We start from the raw sequence: 17885 nt of genomic DNA on the forward strand, positions 1-17885 counted from the left end.
AACACAAGCCATCTTGAAAGAGCTCAAACATTTTGTTGACAGCTAAGTTACAAAGTTAATTTATTATTCTATAATTCCACTGGCAAACTGGAAGAACTGGGTAAGCCCAGAGTCAATATGCACCACCCCCTAACTGTAAAAAACCCCAAAAACAAACACATACAAAACAAACAACCTCTCCTCCAGAAAAAAAAAAAAAGCCCAAAACACAAACCCCTACACATTCTCATTAAAGAGAGTGGTGATAACACATACTTCCAAAATTATTTTCACAAAACAGAAGCCTAAAATGAAGTGATGCAAATAGTTCAAGGTGGGTTTCACAAGTATGACCTTGGTGTACTACCTCTGGATTAAAATGTGGAGACCTTTGGTATTCATACTGTCACCCTCAACAGCTTTGCATAGGAAGTGAAGAATATTATATTCAGTAAAGAAGGCAGAAGGAATTTCAGTGAGAAGGAAGTAATTGTTCAAGTTGGAACTGTACCAAAACACAGGGGTTAACACACTAACACTTGTGGAAAGAAAAATATACCAGTACTATGAATTTCTCATGGAACAGAAGGTATTCCAAACCACAGTTTTATCTTTCTTCTAAAACAGCATACATTCCAGCAGCATAGTGTTTTCTCATGTGCAGTATCTACGGAATCTTTATTTTCCAATTTGGGAAGTGCAGGGCTAAACATAGCACTGCTGGATGCTCCTGCTCAGAAACTGAAGAGACTAGTAGCAATTTGGACAAGGTACTGCAGTGTGGTGAAAAAAATGATACCGATACCATTTGGAACTGTTTGCGAGTATTACCACCCCATTGCTCAAGACAGAAATTTCTCTTGCTTTTTATGAAATACATCAAGTGAAATGCTAAGATTTTGGTCACCTAAATACTAGGCTTACAACACAAAAAGGCAACAAATGAACTTAAAAAATAACAACTAAGGTAAACAGCACTTGGAGGAGAAACTTGCTAAGTTTTTATCAGGACATGAAATATAGAAAATGTGCCTTTCCTCGAACTTTTTCCAAATACGTGCTGATAACTGAATTTGCCAGTAAAAACAGTAACAGAAAGAGGAAGTTCAGGTGAAGTAGAATATTTCACGAACAGATTTTTCATTCATACTCACACTTATGGGCATGAGAATTCACTCAGCTGGTCATCTCGTATAAACAATCTCAACACTAGAACAGATACCCAATACAAACTGAAGTACACAAGTGTCAAAACCACAAATTTAGTCAATTAACTATTTTTCTTAATTAAATTCAAAAAAGCAAATATTTTACCAAATTGTGAATGGCAGTGGAAACTGGAACACTGGTTCAACTTAGAGATCACTTTCTCTGAATTATTTCCTCATCTGAAGTACACGGCAAGAAACACAAAATAATTCTAAGCATAGTCACAGTCACATTAATGGGAGACAGTTAAGCGATAAGAAATGCTCGGCCATATAGCAGGAATCATTTAAGTTCAGGCTGTCAGACAACTGAATAGTTACCCAAGGGAAAGAATGAAACATGCTTCACCTGTGTCTTTTAAAAAGAAACAGTCAAAACAGTATTAATTGTTGTTAACTGTTTATATATTTAATGTAAATAAAGATAATCCTAGGGAAGTGAACAAGTGATTCATGGATGTTTGACTTAATAAGCATGTACTGCCTTACGAAATACTACCCTGAGTCTGGGATGTTTACCAATGCATCTAATTGAGTCACATTTTGGAGAAACACTAATGCGCTCAAGATTAGAGTCAAGTCTTGGCTTTTTGACTTGTCAGTTGACCAGACAAATGACTTAAAACAATAGTATTTTTACCCTTTAAACACTAGCTATGTATTTGAATTATTTAAACTATGAGAGTGACGTTCAGGAGCTGTCAAAGCTCAGGACACTGATTAACAAGAACAAACAGAAGCCAGAACATTCAGCAGAAACTCACTCTGTCACTCAAAAGGCAAAACAATTATTAAAATTTCTAAGACCAACCTCTCCTGAAGTTGGCCCATATTAGCTTTCCAACACAGAATTGGTGGTATTTTGCAAGTTTACTTAGCTCTTGCAAAGCAGCCAACAGGCTTTTAAGAAAAGTAACCATAAAATCCCGAGATCACTTTACACATCCCTACATACACACTGGACAGTTTAGGTAATCATTTCTAATCATCTGTGTATTCTTTATTCAGGAGTGCAAAGAGCACCACAATCCTGCAACCCCAAACCTTCCTCCCACTTCAATTATCTACAAATTTTAAAGCTGTCAGAATGATTCTTCCCTCCTGGTTTTCAAAGTCATGAGATGAATATTGCTGTCATGAGTTGTCAAAAATAGAACAAGAGAATTAGCATTGATAATTTAGTAGGTGACAAGGAGGTGTTTAGAGGAAACAAACGTACATACAGCAAAGTGTAACACATCCATGACTTTCTTTGGGACCAATTAATATTAGAATTGGTTTGCATACTCAATCATAATTCCACAGCTCATGAAAATGGGGATCTTATCTAATGAAAGCCAACAAGACACTTTTTTGATTTAATAAATAAGTACATTCTGAACTACACACAGAACAATCATTTTGTCAAATACTAACACCAGCAACAATATGAGACTTAGGGGCATAAATATTTGAGTATTCCAGATGTTCATTTTGTGAGCTGTATTATTAGTGGCTCCTCCAAACGATGACGGAAGACCAGAAGCACCTAAGCTATGGCCTTACAACTCAGACTGCTAAGACAACTTCACCCATCTCTTCTCAGTACTTACCTGATGAAGTGACACTAGCAATTAGCAACAGGTACTCTTCACAAGTCACTTCTTTCCTTCCCTTATCCAGCCTACTGTTTGCAGTTCATTAAAGCCCTTCCAACACCCAAGCAGGCACACTCTAGTCAAAGGGCATGTTCATTCCAGAATATGTAGTGTCTGTTCTCAAAGCAATGCTTGTGGGCTCATGTCCTTACCCTTGCATACTACATACACTACCAATGCAGATGGAAAAACAGGGGAGTTTGTTGTTGCTGGTGGGTTGTTTAAAGAACAACCATTTTTTCATCTTGTTTACTTCTTTACTCAGTTCCCAACCATACAGCTCAAGGTACTGAAAGCAACAGTTTGTGCCACTATCACCTCACAAAGTTGGTGAGGTTGGGCAGAAGCCCTCCAGTCAGTATTCAGATACTGGGCAACAACTGCACACACCTTTCACACCTAAAAGCAAGCAAAGTCATGATGATGTAGTAGCTATGAGATGGCAAGAGCCCCTGTGGAAATAGCAGAGAGCCACAGACATTGGTGTTGCTGGATTTCCTAAATTTCTGCTCATGCTACACCACTTTATAGACATCTCCGCAGAACAGGACATCTGATGAAAGTATAGTAAAAAAGTTAAAGTTGACAGATTTTACAGCAATTGAGACATTTTTCTTGGTTTTCCTATTGCCTGAAATGCCACCTACAAGGGCATCAACTCGTTCATTCAGATGAAAAGCTGCAGGATCTAAGTCTATGTTTGGAAGAGTATTACTCCACTGAAACAATATTCTAGCACCATCACCTCAAGCAGTATTGCAGAAATGGTCAGTAATACAAGAGAAAAAAGAAACAATGCTAAGGCAGCCCAACGACAGATGTGGTCCCAGTCTTATGCTACACACCACTCTGGAGATGCTTGTTTTGTTCTGCTTACAGCTGTAAGAGAAATTAAATGACCACCTCTACTGTCCAACCATTATATTTAAGTACGGAAGTACTTACAAACTGCTTGGAATTATTTAACAGCTAAAATGCTGGTTAATTGCTTCTTCCTGATGCAAGTCTTGTTAATATGGCATTAAACCCATACAAAGGCAGACTCACTGTCACCTGTAGAAAAGTTCTATTAAACAACAAAAAAGTTCCCAAAGCATAGTCATAAAAAAGTATTTCTGAAACACTACACATTTCAATTACAAATATTTCAAGGCAGGCCCCTCAGCAGAGAATTAAATATGCTACCATAACACATAAGTTATAGACTTTGCTGCTACTTTTATATTAAAAGCCAAAAATGGCAATCTGCTGTACAAACTAGCTAGTGTAAAAACACTAGAAGAATGGTAACACTACATTTTGTCATTAAAAAAATAATGTCACTTCTATGTAAGCCTTAACATTTAGTTCTCTCACAAAACATCAATAAAAACAGGTCCTTTAAGGAACATTTGAAAACCTGAGATAGGCAATCAACAGTTCAGATCTCACAAATGAAGTCATGAGTTCAACTGCCCTCAAAACAACATTTACTTCCACTGAAAAGTAAGTTCTGCTTGCCCTTGACATACTAACATCCCAGTCAGTATGAAGGAAGATAATAAGATCTGTCAGTTTCTGGAAAAACTTTTAACAAACAAGGCTTTTTCTTAAAGAGTTGTTTGATTTGATTTTGCTAGCTTTACCAAGTCTCCCAAGGGGTATATTTTTCTCCACTGTGCCAGTGGCCTGATAGAAATACTGTAACAGTGGAAGACTTAACCCTATCACAAGATACCATCTCTCCCTCTTAATGCAAAATGGAGCCAGGTTTACTACAGTTTCATTTTAAGAGATTACCCCTGAGAATCAAGTTCAGCTACAGTTTATGCCTAAAGTCCAGTAAGTGAATATACAGTGTATCTTAAGTATATTTAAAAAAAAAAAAAAGAATAGCAAAATGCAGCTGAAACTCCCCAGAGGAGATGAAAATGTTTTAGTAAATTTATGAAATATTAAGTCTCACAAATTTATGCAATGTTAAGAAGAGCAAAACAACTCCTCCTAGAGTGGTTAAACATCATACCACTAAGTTAAACACCCTGATCCCCCTCCCAATTAACATTTTTGTTTGAAGACTAACCATTTAATTTGAAATTTCCTCTTGCTATGCCAATTACATTTTAAAACTTTTTCCTGTGAAATTTAAGTGCACTATCTTATTTTACACACAAAGTACTATCAAAAACAACCCAGAGTAGAAAAAAAAAAAAAAAATGTTTTTCTTGCCTCAGTACCAAGCACCTGGCAAGTAAATGGAAGGTTCCTGCAAAGCCTTAAAGGTTATTAAAAGCATTCCTCCTTTTCCCTGGGGACTTAAAACTCAGTTATTTTCATTCCTCCTCTTAAGCCTATGAAATTACATCATCTTTTCCCCTTTGATTTATACTTTATAGTATTTTTTCCGCATTGTTCCTCAATTTGCTAATTCAGTAATAAATAAAACTCCTGTTGGCTCCCATAACGAAATAATAAGAGAGGAAATGCCCAGTATTGCATGTTTCTTTACAAAACAGGATCATTCATTATCTTAATTACATATATTCTGTGTATAATTTTAATAATTTGCAATTTATTATTTGTTTCAGCTACATAGGTCTTTGACTTAACTTGTCAAATCTTTGAAAAATAAACTAACAAACTGCCTTGGAAGGATCTCTACCAAAGCACTGTGATAGAGTACAAAAGTAAGAGCTTTCTATTTGCTCATGGTTTATTAACTTCCCCACAAATAGAGCATAAGTCTACACCCAGGGTCAATTCCCTTCCTGGGCACTTGGTGCTCTCTAAGCCCAAGGTAACTTTACACCAACCCTCTTACTGAACCTACATCTGGGCCTGTTGCATTCAAAAGACTGCTGCAATTACATTAGTTCCCTCTTGTAAAACACTATTGTTCACTCCCATGAAACAGCTGCAAAAGTAAGACCCTCTGTTCTAACACTTAATGCCCTCTCCCTTTAGGCCCCTCCCCAAATTTAAAAGAAATTATCAATCAGCAGTAGCAAAAGAATTGGTATTAAAAACCTGGTTTAACAAAGTCATTGAAGTTGACAACCATTCAGAACAGGACTAGGAGGACAAAAAGCACTGCCTGAAAAAAATGAGACACCTGTCCCCAGTTGCAGAAGCCTAGAATTACCCACATTAGAAGAGACTGCTGGAAATGCCCCTGGCTAAAGCAGGATCAGCTAGAGGAGGTTGTCCAGCACCACGTCATCCAGTTGAATTTTCCATGTCTCAAAGAACAGAGACTCCACAACCCCTCTGGGAAACCTATTCCAGTGCTGGACCACACTCCCAGTAAAACAGTAGGGTTTTGCTTGTGTTGAGACAGACATCGATGTGGTTTAATTTGTCTGCTGCATTTTGTCCTGTCACTGAGTGCTACAGAGGTGAGCCTGTCTCCTGCATCTTCATTCACTCTTATTATATATTCATACAAATTGATACACTGAGTATCAGGGAGCACAAACTGATACCCTCTGAGCCTTCTCTAGGCTGAACACTTCCAATTCTCTCAGCCTCTCCTCATATGAAAGATGTTCTAGCCCCTTTATCATCTTTGTGGTTCCTGCACTGGACTCCATTTAAATGGACACCATTAAACCTGTTTGCATCTTCTATTAAGGATCCCAGAACAGGACACAGCATTCCAGATGTGACCTCACCAATGCCAAGTGGAGAAGGAGGATCACCACCCTCAGTTTTTGGCAATGCTCTTTACACTGCAGCCCAGGGTACTGCTGATCTTTTTTTGCCACTAGGATTCATGCTGGCTCATGGTCAGCTTGTCCACCCAGACCCGAAGATCCTTCTGGACAAAGGTTCTTTCTAGCTTAGCAACACCCACAGTTTGCTGGTGCAAGGTGCTGTAACTCCCAAGGCACAAGACTTTGCATCTCCACTTCTTGAGCTTCATAAGATTTCTCTGCTCAATTCTTCAGCCTGTCAAGGTCCCTCAGCATGGCAGCACAGCCACGGGTATATTAGCCACTCCTCACAGCTTTGTATCATCTATAAACTTGTTGAGGGCATCCTCCATCTCATCATCAGGTCATTAATGAAGATGCTGAACAGCACTAGCCCCAGTACTGTGCCCTGCAGTACAGTAGTCCAGGAGACATCTGGAAAGAAGCTAGTCAGACAGAAGCCCATGGGTTTACCTACTTTAGGTGCATGAACAGCAATTGCTTTTGCCATGTCATACTTGTATGATAGTATACACATAAAGATAAGTAAGGCTGCGAAACAGTAGTGCAAGGTCTCCATACAGTCATTCCCCACAGAGCAGGTCTTGCTTCTGGATGCAGATAAAACTTCCTGTCTGCCTAAATCAACAGTTCCTTTTAGGTCACAGTTCTCCCGAGATACCAGGAACGAGCACAAATACATATACAGTCTTCAAAGCTGCACGATCTTTCCAAGTTAAAAATTATGCAGCCCTCCTGCCATAAAGTAAAGCAGGTCAACTTTTGGTTTTCATTTTCGTATTTCTAGGAAGGCTCTTATTTCCTTCTTCTGAAGTAGTCATGACATAGGATCACATCTGTGTACAGCTAAATCCACAAAAGGCAATAAATTCTGCTGTGACATCGTAAAGCAAGCATAGGTCTAACATTTAAATAGGGCAAATTGCACTGTTACCCACATGCTCACATAACATAAAATTTTAAGTCAAGACAAATTCATCCAGAGACCTTCTCTAGAGCTGAACTGAACAGTAACACAAACTTTTTGCTTACAAATGACTACATCCATACTATTCCTCCTCATCAGTGTCTACTATAATCAGGCAATCAGGCAAAATGTTTTCTCATGATCTTTCATCAGTTCATAAAAGAGATCAAACTCAATTGGGACTGAATGTGGCAGAAGGAACTACATTATTAGATAACAATTTTAGTGGAGGACTTGCTTCCTCCTCCATAGGAGCAAGGAAGACACTAATAAGCAACCTGCTTGGTAGCAGGGTGCATAGTAGGTTGAACTTCACAGGCTTCACACCCATTTTGTTACTTGAAAAAGTCACAGAAATTTCTTACCTGCAACAAATGACTGCTTTACAGGAGAGTGCCAAGTCTAGAAAGCTCTGCCTGACTTCAAATGAAAGGGCATACTTCAGTGTGTGGCCATCAATAATCAGGGCAATATCATTTTCCTTGCCCAGCGACTCCCCCAGACTGGTACAGTGTTGAGTCAGAGAGGCTCTTGTTGCCTGAAGAATAAATAGAAAGAAATCATGTTTCTTCATAATATAAGAATAGTGCATCCAAACTACAGCAAGGCATCTCCAGACTATGCAACAGAGCTCAGTATACGTGCATGCAAATCAGCAGAGACATAAATTTGTGTTTTTACAGAACCTCGTGCATAAATATTGATTTGTCACAAATCAGCAAAAGTTGCCTCCGCTTGCTTAGGAAACCATGTCTTGTTTCAGTGCAGACTCCAGCATCTCCACTACACAGTCCTGTATGATGCATGTGCCCACAGTACTTGGCATACATCCTTTTCAACTGCAGCCCAAATGAATTAACTTTCCTGGGCCAAACAGGTGGGAGGAGGATCAAGCCACTTTCACACAAAGTGGAGAGAAAAGGGGGGGAGGGAAAGAGGGAAAGTTGCTTTGCAATTCATTTTCTCTCACCCCACTCACTGATACAGTAGTCAAAACAAACTCACTCTGATTCACAAGAAAACTAGCCCCAAACTGGAGAAAAATTTACAGATTAAGTTAATGAGTATGACAGACTGCCCAATTCAGCCCTTTCAGACTCAGACTACCTTTTGCACCTTCTTCATTACAAGAATGACTGCATTATTCCCTGTTTCCCCATTAAAATGTGAGGGATTAGATTTATGATTTTATGACTGTACCTGAAAATTTAACACAAAGTAGATGACTGTGCTTAAACCATTAGAGACCAGTGCTGGGAAAACAAGGGTATGTCTTCAGGGAAAAAAGCTGTTTTATCTAGTTCAACACTGCTATGGTGAACTTGCCACCGGTTGCTGCATGAGAGGAGCCCCAAAGAGAAGATACAAGGACTCCCTGAAACAACATCTCAGCCTTGGCCATATTGATCAGCATAACTGGTCTGCTCTGGCCTCCAGTCGGGAGGTCTGGAGACACACCATCTATAACGCTGCTGCTTCTTTTGAGAACGCACGCAGGATCACTCTCAAGGAGAAAAGACAATGCAGAAAGAATCGTGCCTTGCAGAATTTACCACCTAAGGAGTCTTTCTGCTGTGCCTTTTGCAATCAGACATGCCTGTCTCATATTGGCCTTTTTAGCCACCAGCACGCTTGTGACAAATGTGGATAGAGCCCTTCCCAAATCTTCATTTGCGAAGCCCAGCCATGATTCTATAAGGAATAAAGTTTCGGTAATGTTATCAATAATAAAATTTTATTCCAAGAACTCCCACCCCTGGAAACTTAAGAGTGTCATTTCTTTGTCTTTACTGCTTCCTCTCAGTGTTGCTCAAACATTTTTCTTGCTCTCAAATGCAGAATTAGCCCCCATCCTTTTCCTGAAGGCACCCACAGGATTAAAAGCTCCACTAACTATTTGAAACCAAGGGAGTCAGTCCTTGCCCTTATTTCCTGTCTAGCACTTTGGGCACTTCAAGGGAAACACCCTCATTTTTCACCTGATCCAAAGAAGTATGAAGGGCCACAGCCTAACCACTCTCTCCCACAGCGGCACAGGAGGGCAAGTTTAGGAGGGTTATTCAATATCCATCATTGGTTGCTCAAAAGAAAAAGCCACATGGCAACAGCAAGACTAATAAAAGGGAACGTTGCTCATCAAATGAGATTACTACTATGTCCACAGCTTATTATCATAGCTATGCACAAGCCTCATCCAATTCATGCCCTGGTCATGGAACTTATTCATCTTATATTCGATTAGTAACAAGGTTAATAATACCTCAAAAGGCTATAAATTAAGAATTACAAATTGGGCACTTAATCTAACCAGCATTTGTAAAACTCTTAATATACTCATCTATACACCGGGTTAAATTACAACCTAATAGTTTATACAGTAAAAAAGCATGAATTATTATTTCTGTTTCTTCCAACTACTTACAAATGCTATGTTTTAAAAACAAAAACAAACTACTGCTCCTGTAGGCCACTGCAATTAAGAAGAATAAACTAGACCTCAAACTCCCTGGGTATACATATAATGAAGACTTCCTAAGTAAGCAGAGGAACAAACATTCAGAAACCATGGACAACTATATCCTTTTGTGGGCAACTCATTACTGGAAACTAGAGCAGAAATCTCTACTTTGATACCTAGCTTTTACTCTGTGTTTGACATCAAGGGATAAGTTTCTTCAAGTCACATCAAGCAAAACTAAATAAATCCTTTACTAAAACAAGCATGGTGGAGCAGAAATCACAGTAATCTTAAGAAAGTGTCTGGATAAACTCAGGCCTGTGGAATACCCCTGTCTTTTTACTGAGAACCCATCAAGTATAAAGGGAAAGTCTGTCAGGAGTTCTGACAAAAACAGAGTATTAGAAGCAAATATTACAAGCATCTCACTTAGCCATAATAAACTTTGTTTTCCTTCCCTCAAGATTTTCTTTTAACATACAGAGCATCCAGCTGCTCTGGGGAAGCCTAGAAAGGTCCCTGTCAATCAGACCTTATTGTACTGGCATATGAATTTCCAACAAATACTAAAAATACACAGTTTTAAGTAAAAGTCAGAAGGCGCAAAAACTGAAAAGTCCATTGGTTTTGTAGCCCTGATTCAGTGGGCTATTCCAATAAACATGGACACTTCATTAGCCAGGAGAGGACATGTGCACCTGCCTAAGCTGTCTGTTCAATCAGAGCAACATGATCAGTTTAGAGCTTCACTACGGCTTAAATACTCATAAGACCACTGAGCTTCAGAGCACAAACATGAAAAAAAAAATCAACCACAGAACTCAAACTGAAGAAGATAAGGAAATTAGGTTTTAATTTATTTTTATTTTACTTTTGCACATTTGACATGATTGGGGGCCTTGTTTCTAAAAGTATGAACAAGTCTGACAGATGCATTTAAGGGAAATTATTATGGTCTCTGGGCTTGAGTTAAATTCAAGACATGGTGCCATATTGCATAATCAACCCATCTCACCTGCTTTTCCTGTTTGTTTTTCCATTTCCATTTTAACCAAGTCATAACCACAAATACAAACCTTGAACAGAGCATTTACTTGCGTTACTGTCTTAAAATAAACTTTCAGATGTTATTGTTCTCTGTGTGCATAGTTTCCATCCAGAACACCAAGTAACATTATTAGTACCCTATTATAAATCTTCATAGCATAGTATAATTTGTTGACAGGCAGAAAACAAAAACATCCTGAAGCAGAATTTGTGTGGTCTTTTCCCTGGACTGCACTCTCAGGATCTTTAACAAACCTTCTGATGGCACGCCTGTATAATCTCACTTTCTAAAACCTCAGAAAAAACCCTGCTGAGCCCAACTTTGTATCTGAATTACAAAACTGACTAACAAAGTTTGGGATTTCCCAGGCTATTATTTTGCAGGTTGACAGAGCAAACACTAATACTTTTCACATGATGCTTAAAGTTAATTGGAAAGTCAATGCAATCAGAGTGAACCTAATCAGAGCTCTGCTGACTTCACTAAAAACAAGAGCAAACTCCTCATACTGTAATAAAAAACATTAGGAACATTACTATATAGGTTATATAACTTAATCTTTAGTGGGATTTTCTGTGTGTGCCTTGGGGTGGGTTTTTTGTAGTTGCTGGGTTTTTTGTTTAGTGGAGACTGCCCAATCCCTCCCACGAGAGCTTGCGAAGTGTGCACACTACAGCAAGAAATGTCGGTGTGTGAGGTAATTCAATATCCAACACAGAACCCAGTATCAGACAGTTGCCAGGAAAAAAAAAGAATCAAAAAAACCAAACAAAACTAAGTCAGTAGGACTTGCAAAAACTGGGTGCAAAAGACTCCAGCAGGATAACAGCCATTCCCTAAGCTTACCTTACAAAAAAGCTGATACCCAGAGAAGAACTGGACAATTATTATAAGATGATCAGCTCCAAACCACCTCTTCTCCTTCCTCCCCTGCATTTCCCCAGGAAGGCTCACAAAGTCACTGAGATGACAGTGAGAGACAGAAACAACAGAAATCTGGGCAGCCACTACACTCAGGTTTTGTCATAAGCATACAGTGATACATGGCCCACAAGGCAAAAGATCTTGGGAAGAGAACATGGCAAGTAGCATCACGTAGGCAAGGAGGTCTCTTCAGCTGAAGAGAGCCACTCATCCCTGGATCTGTGACCTCTAATAGACATATCCCCATAAGGTCAAAATCAGCCTTACATTCTGGCCTTCCTGTGCATCTACATTTCATGCACCCTCCATGCGTGGCCATTCCTCCATCTCAGAAGACCTAACATGACTCTCGCAGAACAAGCTCCTGCAGTAAGAAATAATAGCTTATAGTTAAACTAACCTCTAAGTTTAAGTCAACTGTATACACTACTTGCTTCTATATTTATGTAAAAAGTACTGCTAGCTACAGCAGTTTAAAGAATTTTCCAAGTTAACTTCTTCCATCATCCTATAATTAATTTCCAAACCACTAATGCTAACTCATTGAAGTGCACTGCAGTGCCAGCTCAACTTATTTTAACAGTCCAAGGATTTACGTTTTATGGCTTCTGTTTTCCTTCCTATGCATTGATAATCTGAATAGTAACATGTAACCATTTTTTTTTTACTGTGCTAAAAAAAGTAGTTTCAACTCAAAATATCATCCATGCCCCCTGCTCCCCAGTGTTAAATCAAATTAAATGGAAAATCTTCCAAGGATAGCTTAAGAATTAAGCAAGCACTCCACTGCATAACCGCATTCAAGATAACACTAGCCAACCCTACTTCATGGAAGATTTTCCACTACATATTAATTACAACCTAAAAGCTTCACCACATGTTAGGTGAAGGCTTTGACTTCAATCTTCCTAGTTACTGTGCTAGAGAGATCTGTCAAGACATCTGGTAGAAGCAAATTTACAGGAGAATAGGAATAATCAACATAAAGGCAAGAAAAAACCTAATGTTTAAACCAAAGCTGGCAAAACACTGTGTAACACCTGTTGGGCAGAAGAGTCACTGGAAGTGCTTTCCACAATAAACAAAACATTTGCAAGAGCTAACCTTGAAACCTGTCTTGAAACCAAGAAAGAAATACCACTTCCTGAACTGATCCTCACTTTTGCCCATCTTCCAAGTCTGGTACCAAACATGACTAGGACAGCAAACTATTTCAATTTCCAAAAGCAAATAGGCAAATTACAAAGACCTAGTTATAAGGAAGAGTGCAAAGCATATTGGCACAAAGCCTAGTGAAGATGACTTCATGTGTACAGCAAGAGTTCAGCTGCAGGACTTGTTCTCATTTTCCTCTGCTCCCTCTTTTTTGTGATTCCCACAATTGATCAGTCTTCAAGCAGTTGGTTTTTTAACTGCTTCTGTGTACTTTCAGAACTAGGCTGTGGATGGAAATACCAATCCAAGCAAAGTTGTGCTAGGTGCACTGTGTCAGCTGCTTACATGAACTGATAAAAAAGCCATGGCTTTTGGCCAACTAAATGGAAAATCAAAAATATCAGCAGAATTGGAAATATCAAGTTACTAATACGAGGATATGCATGGCCTAATACAATCAACCTTACAATAACATGGAACTGCACATTCAACTTAACAAAAACTTGCAGAGAAGCATATGCATACTTTTTTAACAATGAGGCAATTCTCAAGAGCATCCACAAATCTACTCTGGCTTTCATATACCCTTAAAGCCATATGACAATACCAAAAACAAAAAACAAAACAAAATCAAACTTGACAGCAGTATGGACATTATTCTTGCTACATAGCATGACACATGAGGCAATATATGTTGAACAGAGCAGGTTATATTCCAATGCCATACTTTCCTGCCTTCTGGCTTTTTCACTACAACACAGCACTTAACTCACGTTCAGCTTATGACCCACCTACTCCTTTTCTGCTCCCTATCTTGTGTGGTTGACTGTGCAATAACATGATCTTGCACATTTCCTTTTATTCTATAGCTTCTTTTAGAAGATACCAGAATAAAGGACTAGAAATGAAGGAACGTGCCATCCCATGCTCATACAAGTACTGAGTGACATGAGGAGCTTGGAAGTGTCTCATAAGATGACCCTATCTGAAAGAGCAGCAGTAATACTGGGACTTGTGAGTTATGGGATTACAGCAGAAAACCCAAGAGGAGAAAATACACTAAGATGACTCATGGAAAAGAAAGTTATGTACCAAAATTCCTCAATAATATGCAAGGAAAAACTATACAATGCCATATGAAAATCCATCACCTCCAAGGTTCCTGTAAAGCCAGAAGTAGAAATATTAGCAGAGAGGTTGTTTTTTTACTAACTCACTGAAAACAGCACTACGGAGAGATGCCTCTGAAAATTACACATTTCTAAAACTGAATTTTAAGAGTACATCCATTCCTTAGCTTTATAGGAAGAGGAGACTATAAAGACACTCTCTAGAGTTGAGAGTCAAGAGAATCTTTGAAAGATGAACAGTAATGGAATGTCAATAGTTCACTACTTCACATTTTAAAAGAAATAGTATGAGCATCTCCCAGTTTAGGAAGCCTTTAAAATACAGGATGCACTGCAAATTCAACCTGTACACACAAAACCATTCAGCAAATGGATCATGGAAGATCAGATCCCAGATGAATACCTTCAATTTACTCTTTTAAGTAAGATAAAAATTTAAGAAAAAAACCAAACAGGCTCATCAACAGCTGTTGCTCAGTACTACTGCAGTGTTTAGCCTGTGTCACATGCTGATTTCAAGAGATACATAAGAGCACACAGTGTGACTGCTCCAATGACACTTCACACTAATCAGCACTAACTTGATTTTGTAAGTCCCAATCAATTACTTGACTTCATCACTTTGAAGTAATTCTCCAAAGAAAGACTGACAGGAATAACCAAGTGCCCCCTATTCCCTCTCTAATATAAAGCAAGCATGCTTTTGACAGAACTTCAGCCTGAACTAATTATAAGACATTTGATCTCAGATTCCAGTGACAGAAATGCCAAAATAGCTTAATATTCTCCAAGCCTGGTGGGAACAGGACCATGTATGTACAGTCATTGGAAAATAGTCTATTCTAAACCATTTCTGCAGGTGCCATGTAGAAAACCTGCCATTTCTAAATCATTCCTAACAAGATTACTCACAAAGCCCCTGGAAGAGTCAATTGAACTCTGAGTAGTATGAGTGGGTAATTCTTCTAAAAGATGTTATTATGGCCTTCCCACAAGAGTCTGAAGTTGATCAAGCAGCATCTGCATTTCTCTTATGGAAGTATTTAATAAGCCCAGATACCACAGTTACACAACGCCAGCAATATGCCATCTGTTCATCCAAACCCATTTGTGATACTAAGCTCACTGTGGTGTTTAAAGAATCACAACATATAAAATACTAAGCAAATATTGTTAAACAGAAAGTGCAAATATCATTAAAAACATAAGGCAAGACAAGAACCCATTTCTAAAACACGCCAACCAAATGACTCACTGATTCTACACAGCAGAACTTGCTTGTTTAATAGCACTATGATTCTGCTTGATAAATAGTATCTCCTACCATGCCAAGAAAAACATTGTACGGAGGACCCAGAGACATTAGATAGCCTCATTCAGATCATTTTCATAGCTTTGAATTTAACTTCAACCTGAAATTCCTTCACAGTTAGCCAAGTAATTTAAAACGTCTATATACCAAGAGTTCTTAATCTGCATAGCAAGTCTCAGGTTATCACATATTCAGACCAAACCTTGCCTTGATATTAGATAAACAGATCATATCAATATTTTTGTCTTCAGGGGCAGCTGAAAGTCCAGATGAATTCGACCATCAAGAGCTATAAAACATGCTGTAGATGATTACTCTAGGATGTTTTCAATTCTGTAACAAATTGATTATGCAGGAGCCAGGGAACTTGGTTAAATAGGGAAGAAAATATACCCTGAAGGAACATCTATCCTATCATCAGTACGTCAATCTCCAAGCATGTTCCACATAGTTTAAAAAGAAAAATGGAACAGACCTTTTTACAAGCTTTGTCTGATCACAGAAAAATCATCTCCAAATGTCTCAGTCAGACATACCATCTCAAACACATATCCTGTATAAAGTGTTGCAGGTACTTCAAGATCACGGTAAGGAGGAGCATCAGACAGCTGACCATTTGAAGACTATGTAGTTAAACGCTCAAACAAACTTAAAGCTTGGTTATCAGATGGTTGCATGCTAAACTGAAGCTCTCAGTAAAGAGAAGCAGTGTCTGTATTAAGGAGAGTTGGGGGCTTCAGGGGGAGAAGGAGAGAAGAATTAGGAGGAAAGAGAGGTTTTTGCCAAATTAAGAAGTAAAACTGATTTGTTCAAGATTACACTAACTAGTCATCTCTCATCTTGTAGATTAAATATCATGGCAGTGTGCGCTGCCAGGAATGGTGGTACTAGTGTTTTAGCCTTCTGAAACAAAATCTGCAGTTTCCTGCAGCATTAATTTTTCCTCAGATTAAAGATGCTGATTATAGCAGTGGCATCTTAAAAATGTGAATCTTGACTTGAAGTGTTCACTAAAATACTGATTTCTTAAAAAAAAAAAGAAATCAAGGAAAGTTTCAAAAGTCTCAGCATTCTCAGACCAAAGAACTGACATCCTAAGTAGTTATCCAGTACAACATGGTTGCCAAAGGCACCATCTTAAAAGCCATGAGCCTTTTGCAATCCTTTGAGTTCTCAGAGGGCAAAGCTTGCAGCATAAGAAACAATGGTAGAAACAAGTGAAGGCAAAGAGACGATTCATCAAATGTTCTTCAAATGCTATGAAAGACAATACCACATTTTTTCAGTGTGGCATTTTTTAATATTTCTAACTTTACCAAGAAACATCTGTATCCTGGGAAGACCAAGGATTTCAAAGAATATAGACAAAACCCTGTTCTCTTTACACTAATAACAGCATTAGGCTTATTACATGACTTTCATTTACTCCACAACTGCTCTATGTAGGTCAATCTGTGCATTGCTTTCAATACATATTAGATGCTTGACTACAGAACAGTTTAAAAAAAAAAGCTTGTTCTGGACACTTGCACACCTGCATGATTACTGAAAGTAACTGTACTCTGCAAAGAGGAAGCAGTCTGTAAGTTTTGCTAACAAGCCAGAATGACTCAGTGTCTTTATATTTTGATATTTCAGCTTTATGAAATTAGTTCATTCAACAGAATAGGCTTTTTATTTCCTTCTACTTTTGTCAAAGAAGTCCCAATTACTTTTCCTCTTTCAAATATAACAGTCAACCTTTTCCACAGCAGAAGCAAGCTTTTGTTTAGACCTCCAAGGAAGTTACATTTCTGCAAAGTAATTTCTCAAAGATAAAAATCAACCTTTCAGATCAAGAAAACTACAACCTTTTGTTTTAGATCCTGATGATGTAGGATTCTCTGTTACAGTGTCTGAACCACATGCTTCTGTGTTTTGTTAATACACTCAGATGCCCACAAACAGCTAAGGACTTTTCAGCCAAGAAAATGACTCTGGTGTGTGGACATACAAGTCAGCCTGTAATATACTCCCCTCAAAGTAAAAAAAAAAAAGCAGGAGGGGAGTTATTTCTCCTTATATAGCATCATAGAATGGTTTGGGTTGGAAAAGACTTTAAAGATCCTCTAGTTCCAACCCCCTGCCATAGACCAGGTGGCTCAGAACTCCATCCGGCCTGGCCTTGAACACTTCCAGGGATGGAGCATCCACAACTTCTCTGGACAAACTGTTGCAGTGCCTCACCACCCCCATAGTAAAGAATTTTTTCTTAATATCTAATGTAAACCCACTCTTTCAGTTTGAAGCCATTCCCCCTTGTCCTGTCACTGCATGCTCTTGTAGGAGGTCCCTCTCCATCTTTCTTGTAGGTTCCCCTCAGGGAGGCCACAATT

At 38.6% G+C, this 17885-nt stretch overlaps 1 protein-coding gene across 3 annotated transcripts in view; it reads right to left on the reverse strand.

The window, feature by feature from the left end:
• ATP8A2 (ATPase phospholipid transporting 8A2) overlaps positions 1-17885 on the reverse strand; it is a 295712-nt gene that overhangs the window by 191682 nt on the left and 86145 nt on the right. For all 3 annotated transcript variants that reach the window (XM_018071399.2, XM_018071397.2, XM_018071400.3), the window contains exon 25: positions 7849-8021. In XM_018071399.2, coding sequence (XP_017926888.2) covers positions 7849-8021 — 173 coding nt within the window. The remainder of the gene's footprint in view (positions 1-7848; positions 8022-17885) is intronic.

Source organism: Manacus vitellinus, unplaced genomic scaffold (assembly GCF_001715985.3).
Source record: "Manacus vitellinus isolate BGI_N305 unplaced genomic scaffold, ASM171598v3 scaffold_2_pilon, whole genome shotgun sequence".
NCBI classification, from domain to species: domain Eukaryota; kingdom Metazoa; phylum Chordata; class Aves; order Passeriformes; family Pipridae; genus Manacus; species Manacus vitellinus.